General features: G+C 36.8%; 1 protein-coding gene across 5 annotated transcripts in view; it reads right to left on the reverse strand.

The window, feature by feature from the left end:
• LRP2 (LDL receptor related protein 2) overlaps positions 1–27,647 on the reverse strand; it is a 117,992-nt gene that overhangs the window by 72,037 nt on the left and 18,308 nt on the right. For all 5 annotated transcript variants that reach the window (XM_072040913.1, XM_072040911.1, XM_021272033.4 and 2 more), the window contains exons 3-16: positions 25,764–25,886; positions 23,087–23,203; positions 16,374–16,484; positions 16,138–16,251; positions 14,889–15,005; positions 13,646–13,789; positions 12,166–12,285; positions 9,088–9,216; positions 7,382–7,551; positions 4,872–5,095; positions 3,821–4,027; positions 1,916–2,118; positions 1,142–1,282; positions 37–240 (exon numbers count right to left, since the gene is read on the reverse strand). In XM_072040913.1, coding sequence (XP_071897014.1) covers positions 37–240; positions 1,142–1,282; positions 1,916–2,118; positions 3,821–4,027; positions 4,872–5,095; positions 7,382–7,551; positions 9,088–9,216; positions 12,166–12,285; positions 13,646–13,789; positions 14,889–15,005; positions 16,138–16,251; positions 16,374–16,484; positions 23,087–23,203; positions 25,764–25,886 — 2,124 coding nt within the window. The remainder of the gene's footprint in view (positions 1–36; positions 241–1,141; positions 1,283–1,915; positions 2,119–3,820; positions 4,028–4,871; positions 5,096–7,381; positions 7,552–9,087; positions 9,217–12,165; positions 12,286–13,645; positions 13,790–14,888; positions 15,006–16,137; positions 16,252–16,373; positions 16,485–23,086; positions 23,204–25,763; positions 25,887–27,647) is intronic.

Below are 27,647 nucleotides of genomic sequence, written 5' to 3' on the forward strand. Positions count from 1 at the left end.
CACAATTACTCTTAATTTCTTAAGAATGCTTCTCACCTGAACCATCAGTTTTCTGTTTATAGATCATGTCTTTACTTGTGTCTGAAAAAAAAATGGTGTCATCCTGAGCATAGAAGTCAATTCCAACAAAATACGATGGGCTTCCTGTTACAGGTATGATGACATCTTCCTGTGTAGAAAGATTGAATGGGATCCCCCGCACTGCTAGCTGGGATGAAAACAGCAAGAACTGCTGCACAGCTGCAAAGGAAAAGACCAGATACAGCCTTTACCTACTGGGTGAGACAACTGAGCATTAATTGTAAAGCTTTGTTTTCCTTTGGCAGCACTACTATCCTAGAAATCGAAGAAGAAAGCTTGATACAATATGAATTTAAATATACACAGACATGAAAAATAAAATAGCATAAAAAAAAACCAAAACCAATCCAGAATACTAGGTGATATAGCCAGGTCTTCCTCTTGCATTGTTACTGTGGTCCTGATAAACCTTTATAGGAAACATTATCCCTATGGATGCAGAGATCTTCTATGCTGATCTCTTTACAATGATCTACATAAGAATAACTAAAAGGCTTGGTGGAGCCACCTTATTGCCAGACAATATCTGAGTAGCCAGAAGTATAACTGCATGGTTAAACAGTAAAACTGCAGACAAGATATCTGGCTTAATTTGCCAATAGCTGCACACGGCAAACCTCCTAGCGACAATTCTCCACCCAGAAAGCAGAGGATTCCTCATGGAAGCCCACAACCCCAAATCTGAATTTCTTATTCTTGTCATACTTATTCAAAGGAAGACCAACTTGATTTGTGCAATACTGTAAGTGAGCAGTTCACAATGTTAAAAATAATGCAAAATCTGCATATTAGCAAGCATCCACAGTTAATTTCAGGGCAAAGAGCTTAATTATACACACAATCCATATCAAACTCTCTTAAAATGCTACAGAATGTGAGTTAAAGTCGCTGTGGCTTGAAATGAACATCAGCAGAGATTATTACATAAAAACAGTTGTGATAGAAAAACATGAAGTCCTTTGCATATTGAACACACAATGCTACAGAAGAGAGGTTCCAGAAACATCTCTACAGTTAATGGAACGTTACCATTTCCAGCAATCATAAGGCATTTTCTTACCAACACAATGCTGCCCATCTATATGGAGGTCAAAGCCCAGTATACATCTACAGCGGTAACCTAGTCCATCGTTATCTGTTTTGTGGCTGAGAACACAGATCTGTTCACATCCTCCATTATTATTTCCACAAGGATTTCTTACTGGAAAATAATATAGGTACAATTATAACTTCAGCTGTAAACCTAATGGCAATTTTTTTTTAATCATAATTCTGATTTTTCAGCATTTTTCCAGCATCCATAATAAATCATGTGAATTCTGTGGGAATCATATCACATGGAAATTATACAACTGTTGTTGTATGATTGCAGGAATGCACTCAAGACCCACCTGAGCTAACCAGCATTCAAGGTATTTAGCTCTGTACAGATATGCTCAGTGCACGGCACTGAGGCCATGATTAAGGTGGAAATTTCCACATATAAATCTACTTTATAAATGTTTCTCACAAAACTCATTCACGCTGGTAGCATTTTCCAACTGCACCCTTATTGTGGTGTTGAGGAAGTCCCAAATGCCAAAACTATTCAATGAGCACAAGTTTGTTTCTTCCAAATATCAACATGTTTTGTCAGCCCCGCTTTTAGATGTTGCATTTGGCATGTCATTAGCTATAGGACCTGGATGAAAGCACTGCATGATAAAGACCAGTCCTAAAAATTTATGTATCTTAATTATTTGTTCTTTACGGCAAAATAAGTCTTCCATAATTTTTAGCATCTTTTGGTAAGATAATGCCTAAATCACTATTTATCAGCTAGTCTTTGTCTTACCATATGGCTGCCTGGCAGCATGGTAAACTGTCACTCCGTAAGGTCTCAGTGAAGACTGGTAGATCACTTGAGGGTTTGATTCTGAAAACTTGTTAGCTTTCACCACTGCCATTTTGGTCCAATCAGTGAAATAAACATTGTGTTCAAATAAAGTGATTCCGTATGGATGAGGAATTACTGAGCCTCCATGAGCTATTGTTCTCCTGTTATAAAGATTTATTTTTAATTAATTACGAAATATTATCTAGAAAATAACTTCTCTTAATAGATCAAAAAGCACAGCATTATTAATTTATTCACTAGCTTTTACTTCTCTAGACATAAAAGCAGCAAAAGTACAGGCAAAAATGAACAAATAAACCGAAGATATGAAGTTAAATGTACAGGGTGCATAAGGAGAAAACATAGAAAAGTGAAAACAAGGAGACGAAAAATGTTAGCCACTTCCACAAAAACAGTGAATAATCAAAAACTCAACAATAGATTCATAAATGCTGAGAGAAAATTAGAAAGTGGCTAACAGAGGAAATGAAAGGATACCTGCAACATTTTAAAATATTCAAGCCTTGAACATAAAAATATTAGAGCTGCAACAGCCACCGGCCAAAAATAAAATCCAGTGTAGGCAGTAAAAATAAATAAATAAATAAATAAATAAATAAATAAATAAATAAAAATAAAAGAGAGATTTGTGGAAGTGGGGCCTGAACTAATCACCCATGCAAAACCAAAGAAATTGTGTCTATTCTTTGCAAGATATTGGACCAATATTTTTCTAGATAAACATTAGGGGGAGAGAGAGACATATAAGCCCTCAAAACAATACATAACAATAACACTACAATATTATTTTCATAGAGTCTTGAAGGAAGATCTACAAATTAGATGAATTCTACAGTTCTACTCTAATGGTTTTCAGGGTGATTTAGGTTCAATCTGTAGGCATGCGAAATGCAATTAGTTGGACAGTAAGCTATGTCTTAACATTGTTTTATGACTATGCCATCTTCTCTTCCCACTTGCACAACATTTACATGATTTTTGGTGTTGCTATTAGCGATAAGTTTTTATCTCCAAAAACCGGAGATTTTACTAAACACGCTCTTGCCTTATTAAACCCTGAAAACAACCTTGAAAAAAAATACAGATAAAGGAGCAGATCAAAGATATCAGTGTTATTTTTAGAATAAGTGAAAGAACACATTGAGCAATAAGCCAGTCAGCTGAGCAGAGAGAGGACTGCTTTTCAAGTCACTATGTAAGAGGTATGTTGAAAGTGAACAATTTTGTCTTGTGTTTGAGTAATAGAGACCTATTACAGATACAGAGATAAGCAGGCTTCTAAACACTATACTTTAAGGAACAGTCCCACAAAAACTCAAAGGCTCCTTTCTTGTATGCTGATATATTTTCCACAGCATCACAATAAGGTGAGTGAGGATGTAATTTCTGACAACGTTGATATAATAAGATATATCAAGTGTAAAAAGATCAAAACCCAATGCACTTAATACCCATTATACAAAGTGGTGCTTTGGAGATCATCAGTTTAAATAAATTCATTTGTGAAAAAGATGCAAAGATAGGATGGTCTGAGACAATGCATAGTATTCAAAAATAATAACATGCGGACACTATCAAAATGTGTACTATAGTGGTGAGCTGTAAGAGTACATTATAAAAAAGTGTAAGCAGGTATTCAATGTAGAAACAAGACAAAGGATGATGAAGGAACTGGGATTTTCCAGAAGTAGTATGACACCATAGATTATCAAGGTACATCACATTCATTATGTTGGAATTTTCATCCTTTATGAATCCCATTTTGTTAGACAAATTTATCTTTGACCTTGATACAAAATCATCAGTACATCTATAACCTCCAAGGAATGATATTCCTCCTACCTTTGAAGTCCATCATAAGTTACAGTCTCAATGTAATCAAACCGGCTGTCAACCCAGTAAAGCCTTTTTGATACAATATCCAGAGTTATTCCAGCAGGCCAGCCTAGCTTTGTTTTTATCAAATCCTGGCGGTTTGTGCCATCCATGAAGGCCCTTTCCACTTTCGGATCACCGGACAGACTATCCCAGTCTGAGAAAAATAAATAACTATAAAGAAAGAAAAAAAGAAGTCTCATGTTTCAGTGAGATTGCACCCCCAAAAAGCAACATTTTACATGGCATTTGGAAACTATATCATCATTTAAAAACAGCAGTCTTGAAGACCAGAGCTTAATTCTCAGCATACAGTGAAAACACACTTCATGCATCCTGCCCAAGAAGTGATCTGCATTTTCTTTTATAGAATGAATCCAGAAAGAAACATGCTTTCACCCAGAAGACCTCAGAAATACTGAGTGTTCTTTGTAAAATACAAACTTAAGTGTACTGCCAGAATAAACAGGTGACAAATCCATGCATCATGAAAGCAGCATCCATCACTGTAAACTGCACAAAGCTCCTCATGCTGTTCTCTGAAGATCTAAGTTTCCATGGCTCACATGCATTTCTGAAGCATACTGGGCTATGAGACACTAGCTTCCCCAGCTTCACCCCACCACTTTATTTCAGATACTAGGAAATCCGGGGATGGTAACACAAATCTTCAAGGATAACTTCTAGTCTTTGAAGCAACTTCACAGTCTAGCTGTTTTCAGACAGATACTTATGTCTGAAAATATATCTGTACATACATATACAGATACATTTCAGATATGTGCTTGTGCACATAGAGCTGAAGCAATAAAACAGACACCACACAAAGGGAATTAAAAGCCATGTACAGCACTCCCACAGTAATGTAGAACGGTTTCGGATAGAATGTGAAGGTTTAAATGATTTTAGATAAGATTCTAAAACAACTACCCAGAGCTGTCTGTTAGCTCTCCTCCTAGTGCATGTGAATAAAGGAATTTCTGGTATATTTTATCATGACCTGACACTTTTCACTTACCCAACAGTTGGATCAAGTGCTATTCCTCTAGGATTTCCCAAATTTTCAGCAATAAGAGTAACACGGTTTGTTCCATCCAAGTTAACCATATCTATTCTGTTCACACTGGTCTCAACCACATACAGTTTATTGTTAACCCAATCCACTGCTAGATTTTCTGGTGTGTCAACTGAAACATTTAAAACTTCTTGGAAATCAGATCCATCAATATTAATAGAAAAAACCTGAAAGCAATACAAATATTATCAATACTCAAGACATTTTGCTAATCACAAGTCATTTGTCATCACACTCAGCACAGATTCACAATAGGCCACTAGATAAAATCAAATTACTTACTAAGCTATTGCACAGCTTAATTTTTTTTTTTTTTTTTTTTTTTGGCAAAGATTTTGAAAACAATGCAAGAAATACAGGAAGCTTGTCTTTAACTAGGATTTCAGAAAAATAAAGTAAGAAGCTAAAATAGGCTTGTTCTTTAGCACATATGGTAAGTTTCTGGATTAAAAAACAGATGAGAAAAGTGCATATTGCTTTTCTGGAATCTGGCAAGAAAGGGTATTTGCATTAAATGAAATAAATTAACAGGCTTTAGCAAAGCTCTCACGAGTGGCCAGAAACAATGGGGGAGCTCTTACTGCACCAGCCATTAGAGGGAAATCACAAGGAAAATTTACTTTGCAAACTGAAGAAAGTAAAGGAAAGCCCAATCCAGACAAAAAGAAGGCTCAGCATTGCTTATGTTTCTCTTTCATTTTAAACTAATTTTAACAGCATCATGCTTCAAATAGAAGTAATATCTTACAAGCAAGCTCAGAGCTACATGAAGCAAGCAATATAAATGCAGTAATCTGTTATTATACAGAAGTCATGTGATTCTAACGCTGGGTAATATGAAAAGCTAGGAATCATTATCCCTTTCTCAGAACAACAGCATGAAGTTTGAAATGTATCTATATGAAAATACAGATTACCACAAGTAAATATATGCAAGAAAAAATAACAGCTGAAATGGTTGTATAATTTTAAATATTCTTCAGGTCCAAATAATGATAACTGAGCAAACCATTAACTGTCTATTGTGTTCTTTGGAAACCTAGCTACTGCAAGAACTTGTGGGCATTAAGTGAGAAGGCAGTACACCACATGAGATAAAGGTGACAATGTACATAACCCGCAAGTTGCTGTTTTAGTTCATCTTAATCTTTGAAAAGAAAAAACAAAGGCAAATAAAATAAATCCCTAATAATACTTAGAATTTAAGTATAATTTAAGAATAGAAATGCATATCATACAAGAATATTCTTAATGTCATTGTTTGCTTCAGGGTGCTCTAGTTATGATTTAATTAGATTAATTAATCCTAATTAATTACTTAAAATTGAACAATATTGGGGCAGATAAAAAGGCAGTCCTGGCCATATGGGGTATGCAGTGGAAAAAGACATATTACCTTGTATTTGCACCTTTTACAGACATAAGATAAATCTCCTGTCTCATGAAAGTTCAGATTTGACCCTGACTTAACACAGCTACTATCAATGCAATCACAGTAACAGGAACTCCCTGCAGTGAAAATAAAAATGCCAGAACTGATAACAAGTAAAAATTTGTGTGCTCATTTCCTGTCCTACTTGAAAGCCATGCAGTGTGCTTTCCAACAGAAGTAACATTGGCACTGTAGTGAAAATGCTACTTTTCAGCTCTAAGTAGGTTCGTAATGACAGCGACACCAAACTGATGCATACATGGTGTCAGCAGGAGGCAGGCCATGGATTCTTCTTTACTCTGCATGGCAGCCAACACAGGGATGAAGATTCTGGAGTTTCACCATTTGATCTGGGACTTTTTTTGTTTCATTAAGTTACGCACGGAGAAGAAAGAAGAAGGGTGATGTCTAACTTTCACAAGGGTCTCCAGACTGTTTTGTGTTTTTTTTTGTGTGTGTTTTCTTTTTTTTGTATGTGTGGGTTTTTTTTTAATTACTCTGTTATACCCTACCTTGAAGCTAAAATATTTCCTCTTAAAAAAAAATGTAACAAGATATTGGCTTATTACACAAAATACTGTCAATATTTGTTATCTAGGCTCAATTACAGTGCTATTTGAAGTATATGAAGAAATTTGATTTTTATCATCTTGGAAGGCACACAGTTTTTACATTTTAAATGATCATGTTCCAAAAAATTGCCAAGAAAAAATTATTCAGTTTTGAAAGAATGTCTACTATTTCTCTTAATTAGTTTTTTGGACTCCATCACAAATAAAATTAAAAATTGCTCAAGACATTCCCACATAATAGGATTCTTTGTTAAATATGTCACATGTAATAGTATAGCTTGAAAAATGCAGTCATTAACATAAAACATTTCAAGGGGCTTTTTTGTTAGAAAACAAAAATACGGCCAGCTTGTGCTCTCAAAAATGAAAGCCTATCAACACATTCAGCTTCTGGCTGTTCTCTACTTCCACATACACAAAAATTTATTATTCTCGAAATTTATACCCACCTTATCTTGCACTGTATCAGTCCAAAAGATCCTGTGTAAATAAAAGTGAAAGTCCACTCCAACTGCAACACCACGATTCTGTGACTGCACCAAAGTACGAAAACTTCTTCCATGAAGATCTCCAATCAGTAAATCCCGGCCATTGGAAAAAATAATTGACGCAACACCAGCTGAAAGCAAGGGTGACAAATAAATGACTACGCTGCAACTGAGCTATTTGTAAAGGGACACTGTAATACATACATATATACATCCTGGATAGATGGTTCTATGTGACTACAAATTTGCTTTGATTTGCCTTCAGTTTCCAGTCTTGATGCAAACCAGGCAGCAATACGTGTTTAAAGCTCTGCCAGAAAAAACTCTTACAAAACTTCTGTGCATCTTAACTCCTAAAGATTCAATTCTCCTATCTCCTTTAATCAAAGTATATTTTTTCTCAAGATTTTTCTGCCCAACGGGTTTCAGATATTCTTTAATTCTTGCAGGCAGACCATGTTCCTTAGGCTTTTTCTGTACTGCTCTTTCCACCTTCTTTATTCCCTCATCTCCTCAGAAGGTCTCTGCTGTATCTTACAGCAGAAGAGAGATTCCAGTAAGTCTTTGAAGGGAAGTTCATTTCCAAAGTAGGTGTCTGTTGAAAGGTTTAATGTATGTCTGTGAAGAATATATTTAACTCCAAATCTTACCTTACACTGAGAACCCTCCCCAGTAACAATGAATCCAAAAAAAACGATTTAGAGCATGTATGAACTCCACAATAATGATAGAAAATCAACACAAGAACAACTCAGTGGCCTAAGAGTAACACTAGTTTGAATGGAAAGCTTCTTGTGAAGGATACAGAACTTTCCTCAAAACAGAATAATCTTTCCTTGTGCTGGCATATGCACATCTTAATACAGTCAAATTTCATTAGCTCCAAAAATTCTGTCTTTTTGAGGACATATTTAGAAAATTGCAGAATGATGGCTGCTCTGCAGCAGTTGCAAAGAAAGAAGGGGGAGGGAACTGGGAAATTCATGCTTTTCAGAAAAGGAAGACTGCTAATCAGCCATGCCAAGCAGGGACTCCCATTCCTGCAGGCAGGAACACCTGTCTCACACAAAAGCCTGGCAGGCTCTTACATCTCCACAGAAAAAGAGCTTCCCAGGGTCTGCTTTCAGAACAGAGCAGGAGGTGAACAACCAGGAGGAGCTGCCTACTGTTGATGGGGAACCACACTCTGTGTGAGGCAAGCATTGTTGCGTTTGAACTCACAATTCAGCAAAAATATTTTCCTGCATGGTACAGTTCTCCTAAAAAAGGAGGATTTTTCCTGATTTTTCGCTCCCATGGAGTTACACAGCAAGTGGGTCAGGAAACCTGGGTCAGGAAACTGCCTCCCACAGGAACAAGAACTCATCTATTAAGTACGGCTCTGGCAAGGATCTCCCAAATCTGGGGAGGTCATGAATTCTGAATAAGGGCTGGGGCCCCAAAGCCATGGTTCAGGGGAGAAGCAGCTCTGCTCAGGCGGCCAGCTCCACCAGCATACAGGTGCCAGCACATACAGGCCAGTCTCTTGTTGACCTCTGCTGATGTTCTGAATGCTGTCCTGACCTCAAAACCTCAAGATGTATGTTATAGTTTTGTGAGCTGCCTCATTTTAAATTCTATTTATTAGTCCAACAACAGCAAAAGACTCTTGCACTTCTTGCACTAACCTGAGGTGTTGGCCCTACAGTGTCGATGATGCTCTAGGAAATAACCTTCCACACAGTGGCACTGATGATGTCCCACACGATCTTCACACAACTGGTCACAGACACCCCACATTTTGCAGTCATCAAAATCTGTTAAGTGAACAAGGTATATTTATAAACAAGGACTTGTATAAAAGGAATGGCATTGCATTTGGGAAGCTTCAAGTTTGTCCTCTCTGCTTGTTTTGTATGTTTGCAAAATTATGACATAGGAAAAGAAGTTTTGTATGTCTTCTTTTTATTTTTTCACAAATGCTTCAATTTTCTACTTCTAGATAAGAGAACAACTGTTTTTTGCTACCCAGTGACCTACCCAATTAAAAAAAAAAAAACTGCTAGGTGAAGAGGAAAAATGATTGGAAGGGAAGGGATGTTATTGTCTACTTTCCACAACATGTAAGTTATCTATGCAGCATTCTTGCTGCACTAGATGCAAGTACATTTCATATACACACATGCACACCTGGCTGGATTTCTCTGAAGGTGAGCCATATCTTAACCTGAGCATGGTATTGAGTCAAGCTAACAAGCTGTACTGGGTCTGACTTGGATGGAGTTAACTTTCCCCACAGCAGCCCACGTAGTGCTGTGCTCTGCACTTGTCGCTAGAACAGCACCAACATCACCCCAACGTTATGTCCACTGCTCAGCAGCGCTGGCACAGCACCAAGACTTGCTCCAAGCTCCCCAAGGCCAGCAGGCTGGGGTGGGCAAGAGGCAGGGAGAGGACACAGCCAGGGCAGCCGACCAGAGTCAACCAAAGGGATAATCCATACCTGTGATGGCACACTCAGCCATAAAACTGGGAAAAAAAAAAAAAGTAAGAGAAGGAAGGGCTCTTGTTATGAAAATGTCTGTCCTCCAAAACAACCACTATGCTTACTGAGGCCCTGATTCCCAAAATGTGGCCAAGCATTGCTTGCTGATGGGAAGCAGAGAATAACTGTTTTCTCTCTCCTTGCTTCTGTTCAGCCTTTGCTTATTTTTTTTTCTCTTTTCCCTTTGATTAAATTATCTTTTTTTCACCACCACCACCTTTTTTTTTTTTTTTCAATTTAATCATATTTTCTCTCCTTCTTCCTTTGAGGAGGTGGAGTGAAAGAACGGTATTGTGAAGTTTACTTGGCCACTGGCGTGAAATCAGCACACAAGCCCTGCTAAAAGGCAGCGTTTACTAGCTCAGACTTGGTACCATGCTAACACAGGTGTCTGGTTTCCATTTAAAAGCTGTCTGCACACCACAACCAGACAGCAAAAAGTACAAGGAAAGAAGTTCACTCTGGCATGCAAAATACTATATAAGTAGAGTTTGCAACAAGGACAACTCAGCAAGTTCTCACAGACATGCTCTAAAAGAAATTTCCAGGGTTGCTGCAGAATCTTTTACTTTGAAAACAGTGAAGTATTGGACTAACCTTCTTGTAAAAACATGAATTTTTACAATTATGTCTTGAAAAAAAAAAAAAGAATTAAAAAAAATCAGGTCTGAGCATTGTCTGATGTCTCATGATATCTGTCATTATTTAAAGCCCAGGAGATTTTTAACACTAATTAACACATGATTTTGTAACATTAAAAGCCTGACCTCCTTCACTTGAAAACTCAGTGTTACCAGTATGCTACATTGCTGGAAACTGACAATTCTTTTGTTAAGCCAAAAATGAAGAAAATGAAATCTCAAATATTATTCACACTGAAATTTCTGGTTTTAAATATGTGCTGAAACTTAAGTAAAAATCAAGTATTTCCTAGATAGTACATTTTGGTACTGAAAAAATGTTGTCAGTAGCTTTCCAGCTTCCATGCATGTTAAAAATCATAAGTATACAGTGAGACAGAAGCAAATGAAGAGAAGATACACTTTGCTAATACTATGGCTTAATTCTTCTGCCTGTAAACCAGTAAGACTGATTAAAAATAAGATCTGGAATTGTACACTATACTCTTCCTCCATCACAAGTGTTTCACTACAAACGTATTTAGTTCATCTCTGCAAACCGAAATATATTGATCTGAATTTCCAAGACAGAATCAAACAGCTAGGTTTACAAGGTAGTCAAGGAGAATAACGAAAGACTCACTTAAACTGTACCAGGTTTGCAAATGTGTCCTTCCTGTATTTCCCACATAAGACTGGAAGAACAATTTTGTGCCTGGAGTCAGTGCATTGACTCCTCCTTTCTATTAAGAGCAACCATGCTGCCACTGCAGATCATATAGCCCCAGGCTACCCAATATTCTTGACAATACAGAAATCTCATGAAAGATGGAGCACCTGGAATACTTTTAATAGCACTAGCACCACAGCTTGGGTTGAAAGTTGATAAAAGAATCTGGGTAAATATTTGTCATCAGGCAGTGCTAAATATCATAATTCTGAAGTTACTATATATCCAATTACTGAGATAAATCATTTATATCACCAAAAGTTTGTGCTCCTAATGTATGGCAGATAAAGAATAAAAATCAAGCACAAAAATACCTCACTTACCTTTACATTCTTGCAAAAATTCATTTTCGTTTGAATAACGTCTATACTGATATGTCATAGAAGATACAGCTACTCCATAGTGCAAATACAAAGCCCTATTTTCATTCTGAAGTACAAATGTTCTACTGTCTTCACATCCATCCACTTTCAAAAAGTCCTGAACAGTTCAACATCATTACCTGATTCTCCAGCCATACAGCACAACACATCTCTGAAGCAGAAACATATTCCACTCATCTAATCACTAAAAGACCTCTAACACAATTTGATAAGGAAAGCACCACCCAAGAATAAATCATCTTAAACATGATCATGCTCTCACTATGTCCTTAACAGTCTTATTGAATTCATCTTTATGATATCTGCTTGTTTTTTTTTCTGTGTCACCATGTAACTGTTGTACTATTTAGATAGTTATTCTTTTGCTGACTTTAGAGATTCTCTATTTGCCAGTACAACCATCCACTTGGAACTCAGCTTTCCAGTATCCACTTTCCCCCTGAGCTGTGAGAAGGTACCAGATATCTCAATCACTGTATTTCACTTACCAATACAAGTACGACTGTCATTGCTACTTATGGTATATCCCGCAGGGCAGTAACACATCCCTCCCGAAGGAGAGGAATGACAGCGATACTGGCAGCTCAGAGCAGCACAGTGTGATATGTCTAAAAAGGAAATGAAATAGTTCAGAAATACAAGTATAGCTATTACTGGCAGAACAGCTTTCCCTCACTTGACAGTCAAAACACTATAGCCTTTTCAATGATTAATCTACAATTTCAGGAACAGTTTCTTAGAACAAACATGCACATGAAATGATGTCTGAAGTTCCACAAAAATCCCATATGGTCACACACATGCAGGCAAGGAAATGAAAGGTAGGCTAACGTTTATAATAGAGTTTGAGAATAAGAGTTAAAGGAGAAGAACTAATATTCTAAGAGACACCACTAGTAAGAATGTCATGTGAACAGATGCACAGAGGAAGCCATCTGCAACACACCATACCTTTCTCTGGTTCCACAAAACCTACTCATGAACAATGCCTCCTTGAGCTCCATCTATTGGCACATAACCTCATAATTTACTGTTTTACGCTGAAAAAATAACCTATTTCATTGTATTAAGAATATGCCTACTACTCCAATACATTGGAATATACTGGATGGACTGTGTCCATGGAAAAACACATCTTTTTCTCCTGTCTTTGTTCTTTTTACCTTTATCCCTCTTCCTTTTCTTTGTACTAATAACTAATGAACAGTTCCATGACAGGTGACCAAATTAAAACTGTAGAGCACTTGCTGACTTCCTCCTACTTCCTTTCCTTCTTCATTCTCTTAACAGTTTTTGTTAAACAATTCATTTTGCAGCCCACATCTGATGTCACAACTACATCATTTAGCAAAGCACGAGGTGCTCTTATGATAAGTTTTAAATTCCTGTTATTTTTTCCTGTCTTCCTATCCCAAATGGCACGGTTTCATTAATAGAAATTTTCCTCTTCCTAAAAATTAAAAATGTAAAATATGTAAATATTTTATATATGTAAATATAAAATATGTGAAAATGTAAAATAAATGTACACCACCAACTGATGAACCAGATATGCCAGGTGAAAAGACATTTTTGAAAACTCTAATCTAAGTGACTTAGCCAAGGCATACAATACAGTGATTCAGTCCTGTGTTCCAAACAGTACTCAGCATTCCTTTTTGCTTACAGAAAAACACAAATACTTAAATTAAAAAGGCATACAGCACACCTGTCCAAGCCTTCCAGAGTACATTTTAGGATATATAGAGGGAATTAAAATCCTCATCTGTGAAACTTGATGCACAGATTTATGAAAGGAGTGGTTTGTTCACATGTATGCCTTTTTCAGACCATTCAAACAAAACAGTACCAATAAAATAGCAAGGTTCCGAAATTTCTGCTTTGTTTAGCAGATAAAAGGTAAATGTGAAAAGATACCAATACAGACATTTCTGCTGTTCTACATATGCTTTTGATTCTAATACATACTACAGTGTCTGCCAGCAGTGATGTTAGTTTCATCTTCTCCCCCAGGGCAGTCTGCAGCTCCATCACACACTTTCCCAATTGGAATGCAATGCCCTGACCCAGGGCAGGCCCACTCTCCTGGGTAGCATTCATGATGACCACTTTCTGTGAAGAGAAACAGGCCTAATTGAGGAATATGTTTCAAATAATACTTGAAGTTTCTTCCCTAAAACCTTCCCAAAGCATCTCAATTATTCATTATTCAGTTTCTGATTCCTGCACACAGCTGGGAAAGACTATAAAAGAGGTATCATCTATACTTCCTTGTCGTGCTCTTTCTTTTACCGTCAAACTACAATGCAAACAATACTTGTGCAGACATATTAATTCTTTTCATTTTCGGTGGTGTTTAGAAAAAGTAAAAGAATTTAGTTTTAGAGTAACTGGTACCCCAGCAAAGGAAACATGGTTTTGTGGTCTAAAAACATATAAAGGCTGTTTAAATGAAGTGGAGAACACTTATCATAGAAAAGGCCAATGAAAGAGAAAAAAAAACACGCTTTTCTTCATTCAAATTTCTGTTTCTTGCATGACAGATCTTGGCAGGAACCGAGTTATTCTCATTATCAAGCTTTTTTTGTTGTTGTTTTATTTTTTTTTGGTTAATAGAAGCCTTATGTCTCTCTAATGGATAACCTAAAAATTTTCACAGGAAAAGAAAAAAAAGAACACCCTGCAAACAGAATACTGGAAAAAATTCTGATTACATGTACATGCCTATAATTATTTTTTGAAGGTAAAATCTGAATAGTTTGCATACAGAAGGAAGAATCAAACAGTTCAGCTCTTCTTCTATTACAAAGTAACTATTCCTAGAAAGTTCATGAAAAAAAAGTAATTCTTGAAAAGCTCATTTTACTTACAACAGTGAGAATTATCACTTTCAGTGAAGACCTACCTTCTGCCTACAGAAATCAACAAAAGAACACTGACTTCAAAAGTCAAGCAAGAATAAGCTGCTGTTGCTATATGATAAACTTAGTTTGCATCATACTTAATATCACAGCAATAATTATCATATACACTACAATATACTAAGTATTGCATAAATTTAAAAAAAAAAAAGTGGTAAAGATGGAATGTGATGGTTTTCACAGAATGAAAACAATCTAAAAACATCTTGATTGGTCATTATTCCACAGAATTAGCTTAGTGAGGACTTCTTCCGAAAACATCATCATTAGAAATTAGCATTAATACATACCACATCCTCTTTCATCTTCATTATCTTCACAATCATCATCTCCATCACATATCCAGCTCTGATGAATGCAGCGGCCACTTGGACAAGTGAAGAAATTGCCTCTGCAAGTTGCATAAGCTAAGGAAAGGAACACCAGTAAATCCATGTACTCTAAATTACAAAATGCTCAAAATACTACTTTGGTCTGGTAGATGAATAATCATTTATGATCTCTCCTGTAAAACTGAGCTAGTTCCATATCTCACGTATATTGTAAACAGTGTTGTTTTGCTATGGTTTCAGGTATGAATTTTATTTTAAAATAACACTGGTGGTTTTTATTACAGAAATGAGAAGATAGGCTAAATTTCTCAACTAATTTTGCAACTAGATGTACTAGACATTATTACCAAGATTCTTGAAGGTGGACATAACAAGATGACACCCAAGGTATCGGGGGTAAAGATACTTGTATGCCTTGTACTCAGAGAAAGAGAGTAAAAAACTCAAACAACATTCATGTCCAGCACTGTATAAGCCCTCCATGGTTGTTAAGCATTCCCTGGTAAGAATTCATAAACATTTACGGGTCCTCCAAAGGACAGACATTGCCAAAGAGATAACAGAGAAATATCCTAGGGGAAAGAAGTCATGCTGACGTTAGGTCCTTGTTAGGACAGAGAAACTAAATGGCAACATATGGCCTTCCAACAATACACAAGATAAAATTAACTCAGATCCCATCATCAATGGGGGACCTCTGTAAGTGACAGCTTTGTATCGATGATGCTGGTTGGAGATGCAATACCCTGGAATACCTGAGCATGAAGAATGGAATAAGCAAGAAATTTCCAGAAAGAGAACTGTGAATTTAAAACCTGACATGAACAGAAAATAAAAATGCAAAAAAGGAACCAAACCAATTTGGGGACCAAAAAAAAAATATTTACCTTTGGACCATATTAAATTGAACAAAATGACAAGAACATCAAGAAGCAAGCTGTCACTGAATCCAGCACATTCAAATAGTTACTGCTTAGTAAGGTGCTTATGCAGCAAAGTCAGTCTGGAAAAAAGTTCATTGATGCAGCACTGCTACTGCAAAAAAAATTATACTATGTAGAACGGTGACTAGCTTCTTATGGTCAGATAGCCAAGCAATCTATTTTTTGTTATGTGCTGTGCACTTGAACCACTTCTTAGTAAAGAATTTAAAGGAAGAGAAGAAGACACAAAAAAAAAAAAAAAGGCAAAAAAAAAACCCTCATACTGCAAGAATTTTCATCACTCCTGTCTCCACAGTCATCATCATGGTCACAGATAAAGGCTCGTGGGATACATTCTCCATTAGCACACTGAAACTGCATACTGGTGCATCCATGTGCTGAAAGAGATTTTAGCACAGAAAAACATACAGGACATCTGTCAGAAAATCACAAATCTTGTACTTTATCAACCATCTTCTAAAGTTAATTTGTTTGGGATCTCTCTGCATGTGGTACTTACTGCAGTTTGTTTCATCAGAAGAATCTCTGCAATCAACTTTGCCATCACATCGCTGGCTTGCATTAAAACATGCTCCATTTGCACAGGATAACTGCTCACATCTTGGGTAGCCTACAATAAGAAATCCCTTGGTATTAGCATAGGTATTAGACCATAGACTATGAGTCATACATATCCAGATATCCACTGGATTATCTTGATTTATTGGAAAATAAACCAGGAATATACAACTTGCTATACTACTACAACTGAAAAACAACCCATTTATCTAATACATGTCTCCCCTAACAGCTATTTAACAATATCCTCTATGTAGTTACTGAAAATCATTACAAAAAAATTAGGGAAAAATCAGATGCCCTCATGCAGCTCAAAACTACTCACAATCCAAAGAGTTTATAATATGACAGAAGATGATGCAATATGAAAGGAGAACAAGTAGTGAACATTTTTTATTTTCTAGTATTTCAGTTTTATACTTTATTAATTTTAACAAAAGTGTTTAGGTAGAAAAGAAGTTCCTGAAGTTTACAGTCCCTAGATCCTCTTAGAATTTTGCAAGCTCTCACATCCAAAGACTTCACATTTTTAACCTTTTGTTCTAATTAAACCAAGGATGTTAAACTCTGAAGTCCGCGATCCACTTTGGGATCATTGTTTTTTATTACTCATTTTCCCCTTCCCAAAACAAACAAAAATCTATCGAACTTATGTTTTCATCTTCTGGATGCTGTACTTAAGTAGATGGCCTACAATCCATGGGATTATTTCAGAGAACTTTAAATCAATTCCGAAAATATTTATACATATGAACAGTGAGTTCAATGGAACTACCCGACCAATTAAGCACTTGCGGTACTAATGCTGAGTAGGAGAGGATATTGCTACATAGCCAAAAGTTGTTTCAGACAACTGGTAAAAGCAAATAATTGCTATTTTTAGAAGTGGGATTTATTGAACATTTTCCTCTATATGGAGAGATAATATAGCAAGATAAATGAACTCAAGAAACAGAATAATCAAATTTCATTTTACACCTTTTAGTTTTTCAGTTTGAATTCTTATTCCATTTTATCTCCATAAATATGAATACCGTAGACGGAGCAGGCTCTCACTTAGGGATGTTTGTATTCATACTCTTGAAATTCAAAACATGGATCTTAAATTACTTCTGTAGAACTCAGAAAAGCTGCAATTTTTCCAGGCAGTCACAAACTGTTTTGCTCACTTCTGCTACATATCATCACACTCCCACTAAACTTCAGTCACCTGTGGTTGAGGCTTACATGATTTTAAGTGTTGTTCTTAATGTGAGAACATAAACAGTTGTGTTGATGTCCACTAGAACAAGTCTAACCCAACTGCATCCCTGATAGATTCAATTCCATTTCGTTCACTTTTACCACACTTAATATAAATCAGCAACTGGCAGGTAGGGACAGCAGGTGGCTAATCCAAGAAAGGTAGCTGCTGCGTTCCTACCTGCGGCCTTCTGTTGCTAGTTCCCTGAGCTTCCATTCCAACACCTTGAACGGACAATGTCAACACGTGCCCTAAACATTCCCTTGTCTCTCTTGTACTGGGAGAGCCCAGAATGGGAAAGTTGCCTGTTACTTAAAGATGCTAGTGAAAAAGACTTGAGAAAATCTGTCTTTCCAAAATTAAGAAAATGTTAGTGAGCTGAGTTTTCTACTCCATATCACTAAAAGGAAAATTCTGAAAAGAATCTGGACCTTGGCAGAGGGAGTTAGAAGGGGAAAGAGCGCCCTAAACTGGAATACTTTTACAATCTAGCGTAATGATAAGCCCTCCAGCAAAGAAAATCTTGAAAGTGCGTATTGTGACATTTTGAATTGAGGTGAAAAGTTCTTATATTATTCACTGCATTTTGGGCTTGCAAAGTAAACATCTTGTAGTTTTATTTGACTTTTTTTAAAAAGTAAGATTTCTCTATGGGCACCTCATCCCAAAGCAGTATATTTGGGTATCAAAAAAAAAAAAAGTAAGCTATGCAAGAAGTGATACCCACCAGAAAAGCTAGTCATACTGTCTCTGCTTTAGGGTACACACAGAAAAAGTGTCAGACCTCTGTGCATGACCTGGAACTACAAAAAAAAAGTCAAAGGAAGGGTTCTCTTCCAGGGACCCTGACACATAGCTTTTTTTGACAGGTGCATTAGAAAGAGTTGTAAAGGATGGATAATGTTCTTAGTTAAAAGAAGGACAAGGTAGGTAGTTTGCATCTACAGAAGTCAGAATACAGCTGTACAAGAGTGGAGAGTGGAAAAGAGACTGCAGCATGAGACTAAAGATGGGGTTAGGATGAAAAGTGAAGGGACTGACAGGAAAATACAGTGTTTTCTTTCACCGTGCCTTAATTGTGAAGAGCCTTCATTTCATGTGAACACTGTTTCATTTGTCTTCTCCTTCCAAGAACCTGTGGCTTATTAAAGAAAACTGAAAAGAGAAGATCTTTTCCCTGAGACCTCCATTCCTAGAAGATAATACAAGCTTTGTGGAAACAGGAAGAAACCCAACTACATTCATTCCAGTGTGCAGGCAGAATGTGATATCTTCTCTCTCTCCTCTTCTTCTGAGGCATCTCATTTTCTTAGCCAAAATACTTCTCTGAAGTCTCTCCCCATAATATGCCAGCACTTCAGTGCAAAATATGATCAACTAGTAGATGCCAGCACAAATGACAGATGAGAGACCTTGCTCCTTGTAACCCACAACCTGGTCAGGGGCAACAGTTGCAAACACATTTAAATGGCATGTGGAAGATGCTTGAAAGCCATGTCACAGGAATTGCAAAGCTCTATTACTTTGCTCTCCGCCTAACACTTGTGTTCTGGAAGCTGGAAATACATCCATGCAAAAACAGTAACAGGAAACGGCTGCAATTGGTATTGGATTCAGCAGACACTCGTCTCTGTCACAGAGATGTAGGAGGTATATGGGAAGTACAACCTTCTGTAAATCCAATCCATGTTCCAAGAAGGATAAAAGAAAATAAAAGAAAATAAAAGGGCAGTTTCCTACTTTCAGGTGTCTTTTTTTTTTTTTTTAATCACAGCAAAACTTCCAAACATTTTACAAAATTAAAATAATTAAAACTCTTTGACTCACTGCCATGAGTCACCATCTCACAGGGGCATATCACTGCCCAGAGAGCTAACAGACACTAGGAGAAGGACCTAGCCCAAAATTCCTTTGAGCCACATAGTATCAGGCAGAGTTCATAGCAGTGATGCTTTGAGGGCTGGCAAACCAACCAAAGCCTTGTCCCTGGCCTTAATTCCTGATTTTGATCCCTGCCACTATAACCTTTTGCTTCCTTCTTACCTTGCTTCAGTTTTGCTTCTTCCCTTACTCAAACTCTCCCTGATGCAGACATTTCCTTCAGACTGAATTTTTGCCTTATCCTGGAGCTATTATAGACAATTTGTCCAACTTTAAGAACATTAGCCTCTGACCACAGCCCTTTTCTTCCTGTTTGGACTACATCCCTTATGATCTCCTCAGTTCTTGATCTTTGTTCACCTTCACCCTCGTCTCTGCAAATCCATCCCAGACCTGACTGCCCTCTTCCTGACCACAACAGCTACAGAGTGCAGGAAACAAGAGGCAGGAATTAACAGGTTAGGCAGCTGACCCATGGCAGCAACTCAACATCCAAATTAGAAGTGAAAATCTAGAGCTTCTGGCCCAGCACTCAGCCCATCAACTTCAACAAATACATCACTAAAAAACTTCCCCTTTCTCCCTCCTGGGCTCAGCACAGTGCTCAGCCACCAAAGCTGTATTCAGGAAGTGAATTCAGAGCTGTATGCTGTCAGTCACGGCAGATCAAAATTGGATATGGCTGGGATTTTCATTTTTCAACTGCAAAGCTGAGGCAGAAGAGAAAATTCTACCTTTAATTGAAGGAAATGAAGTATATAATACAGTAAAGTGATGCCAGTATTGGCAGCTTACTACAAAGAAGTATTTGTGACCCTAAATTGCCTGTCACTTCATTCTGCATTGCTGAAGTTTTAAAATAGAAGTATTTGCTAGCTGCTGACTACTAAGACAGCTAGAAAAACCTGATATGCATATTAAATGGAAATTTTAAAAAAAAAATCATTTTATGAAATTGAAACAGCTTCAATGCACTAATTACATGACCCATAGCTGAAACACTGTTCTGATGTTTATCATAGCCTCTGCATGGGTAGTTTTCCCTTCCTGTTAATCCCATTAGCAGTAAAATGGACTAAGGGGCTGAATCCCCTTGTTCTGTTTTATTACTTGCTTAATTGTTGAGTTACTTCATATTGGTGACATTTTGCAATTGACTAGTTTCTTAAATAATGTAACTTATTCAGCAATAAAACTTTATCTTCTTTACAATTTAAATTTGCTTCCAGAAAGATCAGTGAGTGCAAGGCATAAGTAAACAGATGTACATGTAAGTTTGCATTCTGTGATTCTCCGTAAAATAACAGGATCAATTTTAAATAGCTCTTTTTCTTCCATAGTTCCTGGATGTTTCATTTTTATTTATTAAATCATGTGATAAGGGAAAAATAGAGGTAAAGGAAGAGAGCAAAACAGTGATACTTCTATTTGTTTATATCAAATAGGGTAGAAAGGGAAATGGATAGTAACAGTAAGAAAAAATAATGTTCAAAGCAACTCCTGAAATCTGCTTTAAAACAGTAAAATCTAATACTTAAACTAATTCCTATTCTATAGCTAATAAAGTTACCAAACAATTCATTTTGTCTTATGGCTTCTGTTTAAAGTGTCAGGCCTTGCAAAGATAGGTCTTGTCATTTCAGTCTTCCTGACTTACCTGTCTTCAGCACCATCACATTTCTCTAGACTAGTCCAACACTGCGACTTTTAATGTTCCAAGTCACAGTCATTCTTCTGTCTTAGAGGGACTGTCAACACATATTCTAATAAAACAGAGTAGTGGCTGCTGACTGATATGAGGCAGTTCCTCTCCCTGGGGCTAAATATTCTGCCTTCACAACAGTCACGGGGCCTACTGTCTGATTCTGCAGTGACTGGAGCACACAGCAGCAGAGCACCACTGTTAAGGTATCTAGAGACTCATTTCCAAACTGCCTTTTTAATTATTTAGCTGAGAATGTTATGCATGAAATAAAATGTGCAGTTCAATTTTCACGTGTTAATGTGACTTCTAGCCCAAAGAAAGAATTCTGGCATTGTCTTTAGGACTCCTCTCCCAGTCTGTCACAGATTTACTGCTTTATAATAATCACTTCATTTCATTTGGCTTTTTCATACCTTATTCACAGACTACTTACAGACTTTTCAGAGGTGCTGAGCAGTTCCCCTTTTTCAATTCATAGAAAATCCATTTTTCAAACAAATATCTTCAAGATTTTTTTTCATGTGTAATACGTTTGCTAAATTAAGTTATAAATCTCTTTGTTTCTGATATTTAACAGATAAATGCCAAGATACAGAAGATATTCTTCCAGCAATTATATGGGGTACTTTGTATCTTGGCATTTAGCCATTTGTGTTGGTGACTTAAAAATTGGCTGTGTGTCTGTCTAATGGAAAAGTTCCAAGCTGGCTGTCTCAGCAACCTTTTATTCCAAAGTATCATTTAGTTCTAAATCACCTTTCACTTTAAAGAGCACACATTTTTAGCCACTTTTGAGTCAGGGATAAAATGCATTAGCAGTTCGCTAACCATGTAATATACCGGTTTTCCTTTACGTAGCATGCACATATGCCCATTTTTCTCCTAGTAGAACCATTAACAGCAACTCATTTCTTGCTTCTTTATCTATTCTTTATCATGCTAACCTCTATTTCCCTCCCCCCCCCCCCAAATCTGCTTCCAATCTGCTTCTGATCAAAGTTTAGAGTTTGGCCTTTTTCTCAGAGGCATACTAAGTTCTAACAGCTGATACGAATGACGTGAAGATTTTCCTCAATATCAACAATGAATAGACATGCTGTTACACACACTCTTGCATAGCTATTAGGCAAAAGCATCTCTGAAAAATATAACCTTGATTCTGTGCCCAGTTGTCTTCTTCATCAGTACTCAATCTAGGCTAGGATCTAGGGAGGCTGTAGCCAGACAGTCAGGCAGCCTCAACTCTGTGGAAGTTAGACTGGAAAAAAAATACTTGTCCATCTTTGTTTTATTGGCACAATATAAACAGCTTTTCTGAATGCAGTACAACCCAATGCTGCTTCATTTACTGGAGAACCTACAGTTTTTGAAAACAAATGCTTTTCAAAGGGTTAAGTTGTTCAAATAAATTATTTGGGATCAAAATCTGCTTTTCTGTACAGGTTATAGCTATACCACTGATTTCAGTAAAGGGTATACAAACAGAAGACAAAAAAAAAAAAAAAAAATTAGCTTTGAGTCTCCTAAGGCTTTCAGCCATTTAAACATGGCTGTTTTTCTCCCATGCAATATTTATTATTTTTTGGACAATGACAAACAAGAAGTCTTGACCCTATGGTAGTGGTTTGCATTTGAGTTCCTCAATAATGAACCTGTATCAGAATATCAGCTGTAATACACAAAAGAATTTGCAATGAAACTCTCGTAACAAGAAGCATATTGTGGGCATCCTGTCCATCAACAAGCCCTTTAATCTTACAAATTGATTAAAATGCCACAGAGAGATGAGATGAAACTAGATATAGTGCTAAGGGTTAAGACTCACGGCAGTCTCTTTCATCTGTTCCATCAGTGCAGTCCTTTACTCGATCACACCTGTACGCACTCGGGATACATTGTCCATTTGAACACGTGAACTGCTGACTTGAGCATGTCCTCCCCGCTGCAAGAAACAGGCATTCATGAGTTTTTTTCCTTCAACCAGGAGTTTTTAATGTAGAAAACTACTTTTTTTCTTCCTTTCTTAATTACTCCATCCTTCTCACAAATACAAGCATAAGACTTTTCCCCCCTCCTTTACTTTTGCATGTGCAGGTAGACTTAAAAATGCTTGACAAGTAGATAGCAAATAACGTAACTCTGTGAGGCCTTCTGTAGCCTGCAGGGTTACTGCTTCATTCCACTAGCAGGGTGGACCTCTAGGTTACAAATTACCTCCTTTTAATTGTTCTGCCTAAAAGATTAAAACTACTAGTTCTCATTGTGTCAAGTTATTCTGTTATTTTGTTTACTGGGTCAATATATGTCAGTGCCTGTCAGTTATTTGGTGAACTACCCAAGCATAATGAATATGAACAAGAAATCATCTATATTGCCACCATGTAAACACTGCAGAGCTGGAGGTAAGGCACTTCTCTATAAAACAGCCAGGACCTCAACAGTCAGGTAACTACCAGTGGGCTGAGAATGATTACGTCACTTCTCAAGATAACTATGTCAGTGAAAAGCAACCACATAAAACTGTATGATCCTACTTTGATTCTACTTCAGCTAAATTATACTCTCATTTCCTCTTAGGCAAATTAATTGAGTCTATGAAGATATAACTGAATGGTAAAATCACTGCTAACTTTACTTCCCTTCTGCCATTTGCAGTTTTGTTCCTTCCAAACTCATGTTATGCCTTCACATCACCCTAATCTATATGCTGGCATATGGTCTGCTGCTTTACTGGGGTCTCTATTCTTCCTCCTTTCAGCAGTGTTCCCAAAGCAAGCTCAGATACTCGTGTCAGAAAAAAATAAAAATAAAAATAAAATCAATACAGCAAAGTAGAACAGGTATTTTTGCAATTCTGCATTTGTGACTTGCAGATCTGTTGTCCAGCTGGCTCTCAGGTAAGATTTTGGAAGTTTCAAAAAATAAAAGCTCCTCTATCATTCCCAAGCACAGAGATAAAAAGTCCCATACGAGGAGATGGCTCAAAAACAGCAGCAACAGCACAGTTCTGCTGTGTAATTACGGACAGAAACTTTTCAAAATATTCACAATTAACGAGTACATGGAGAACAGTGTTACACTGACTCAGTTCAAAAGTTAACCTAGAGCTGTTGACCATTTTGCATTTTTATTTACAGATTCGTTAGTTAACGCACAACTAGCAGTTGTGCTGACACCTGCCCGGAGGAAGAGGGAAACAAAATGCAGTTCACCTTAGTTCCAACTTTTCCATCCTTAGCAGGAACACATACTGAGATCGACAAGCAGGCACGTAAACTGTGAGAAAAATTCTTCCAACCCAAACCTGTGAACCTTTAATCAAGGGGGTTACTGAACATCTCCTGAGCTGTTCAGGCAATTTAAAGATATTATCCAAAATTTACACAGAGAACCAAACGGGAAAAATGAATCTAATCACACGTTAGAAGGAACTTCTATTACTAGAAGTAGCAGCAAAAAAACACCATAACAACTTGCTCTTCCTTTTTCATGCCACAATGCAGCAGAGAACATAATTTGGTGCGACAGTCATCCCAGTTCACTGTTCATTACCTCAGCACATAAATAACTGCATGCAGCCCTTAAACTGTTTAGTTACTAAATTAAAAAATCAGAGTATTGTATTTTATTATTATTTATAATCAATATGTATCTTATTACCAATACCAAAAAGAGAAAAGCCCACAGCAATGGCAGTAAGGCTGCTAAAATACACGGAGAACATTAAACACTTCGTGTATTAATTATGTTTGAATTGCTACCAGTGTAGCACATTAAATGAAGTAGTAATAGGAACAATGTCCAAAGATGATGCTGTCCCAATAATGGAAGACCAAACTTTCATCCCATACCAGGACTTTTAGTATTCCTCCCATCCATTACGAGGGAGGAATACTCACTTCTTGTACATCTAGTATGAGAAAGAACTGCTCTGGTCATTTTCAATAGTAGCATCATTAAATAGCATCTCTGAACATGATACAAGAATCTTTAAAAATACTTAACTGCTTGATAACTCCTTTTTTATGCATATATGTAAAACTTCTACAAAGAAATGAAGGTTGTTTTTTGTTTTGTTTTGTTTTTTTGTTTTATTTTTTAATTCTGAGATGCTAGTATGAATTATGTTATGCAATGTCTGAAGCAGCTTTTGCTGTGACAGTGTTTAGGTATCAGGGTATTATGTAGATTTCACCATTTTTTTAACTGCTAAATTCTGTATCAGCCACAGAACTAGAATGCACTGCATATCTTCCTATTTCTCTTATTCTTAATTAACTAAAACATCAGTAATTTTCAGATTTAAAGATTTTGAGATGCCTCTTCAATAAAATACAGCAAATTTGTCCTATCTGCATATATAATATCTAAAATTACTTTGGAGACACTCTTCTGGTAAAAGCTGCATTTAAAGTAGGTTTGTTACTGTATTTTATCACTATGTTATGTTAATGATCTCTTACTTCATGAACTTGGTATAACATTAGATATTAAATACTTACGACACTGTTGATGCTCATCTGAACCATCTTCACAATCTTCCTCATCATCGCATACCCAGGAGTGTGGGATACATTCACCATCAGTCTGACACTGGAATTGATTTCCCTCACAGGTAGGTTGTGCTAAGTAAGCAGAGAATAAATAAGTCATTTCACAAACATGTGGGAAAGCACTTTCAAATAAAAATATTAAATAAATAGAAAGACTTAAGGTTTTAAGACTTAAGATTTTAACTTCCGCTAAATACATGAACAAACCAAAGAAATACAACTACAAATCAAAGAAAAGGAACGGATCAGGGAGTGGGCACAGCACAAGGATGCTCAAGTTTTAGTGAACTTAGCTAAACTTTAGTTTTAGTGAACTCCTTTGTATGGATCTTCAGTTTTGCATCCTCCCATGGAGAAAGGCAGACCACAGCAAAAGCTTGGGGCTCTGAACTGTCCTCTGCCAGAGCCTCTTTTTCTGCACTTCTATATGGAGTAATGCTAGCTTCCCTAGGCTCACAGAAATCCATTCAGTTTCCCTCACTCCACCCCAGCTGCTCTATTCCTGGTAGGAAGATCTTTCAAAAAAAAGCTCATGAATTCTTCTACACGAATTCATAAGGCGAAAGTGAGGGTCATGTCAGAACCTGAATGCTGCTGTCCCAGCTTCACTCTGTATTTTTCAATAGCCAAACAACAGGGAGCCATTAGAGAGGAAGGTCAAAATAAATGCTTGAAACTGTATTACAGCTTACTTGCTCCACCCCTAGTTAATACTCCTGGGAAGAATCACTGGCACAAAACAGTCCAGTAGACAGGACACTGGTCTTAATGATCTTTTTTCATGGGATCATGTTTTTGCTGTGCTTCAAAGTCATCTAGAAACACTTTGTGCTCACGGAATGAAATGTAAGCAGAAGTATCAATGCATACAAAAGGTTTCAAGGCAGAAAATGAAATCACTTCGTACATTTAGTATTGAGAAGTACAACATAATATTAGAGGTAAAGTAACTAGATGAAGTCAATCAGAGACAATCGACTTCATGTATATTTTTTTGGATTCCTGTTTTGAGTACCAAAGGATAATCTTGTAATATTATTTTAACCATAGGCCAGTTTTAAATAGTTTAGAACTATCTTCCTAAACACTTGTGCCCCACTAACTATAGCACATTATGACATTGTTTTTAAAAGCACAATTAACTGAAAAAGATGTAAAGTTTCATTTTCATCTTCCTAATTCATCACATGTATGAAAATGAGAACAATTCAGTATCATGCTTTTAACTATGACAAATACAGTAGATGTCAGGTTTCTGTTAGCTTTCACAAAGTCAATACAAATTTTACCCTCCCTTTGTTCAAAGCCCAACCAATTCTATCCAGCTGCAGCTCAGAACTAAGCTGAAATAGTAAGCTATGGGACAACACTTTCCCCCCCACCCCCACCCCCAGTTTAAGGCAATTCTTCATTAAGAATTGCACTTATTTTTGGAGCTAAATAAATGCTAGGCAACAAATCAGTCTGCCAAGCTGTGTGAATGACCTCCAATTATTATATGGGTCAAGCAGCAAAGAAACAATCCAGTGTGAAAAGAATCAACATAAATTAGTCTTTTGCATTCAACATCAGCTATGGGACAAAAACTGGCCTAACCTGTAAGTGGGCTGATGACCACACCAGCCCACAAGAGCTCAAAGAACACTAGCATCCAGAACATAAATGCAGGCAAGTTTGTGTAAACAGACTGTGGAGGGAATTTCCTCATTTACATATATATATATACACACACATATATATGTATGTATATGTATATATATATATATGCATATATATATATTAATATTTAGCTTGAAAGAGTCTTTTTGCCTGGACTAGCCCAGCTGAATGCAA

The sequence above is a fragment of the Anas platyrhynchos genome, chromosome 7 (assembly GCF_047663525.1).
Source record: "Anas platyrhynchos isolate ZD024472 breed Pekin duck chromosome 7, IASCAAS_PekinDuck_T2T, whole genome shotgun sequence".
Classification (NCBI taxonomy): domain Eukaryota; kingdom Metazoa; phylum Chordata; class Aves; order Anseriformes; family Anatidae; genus Anas; species Anas platyrhynchos.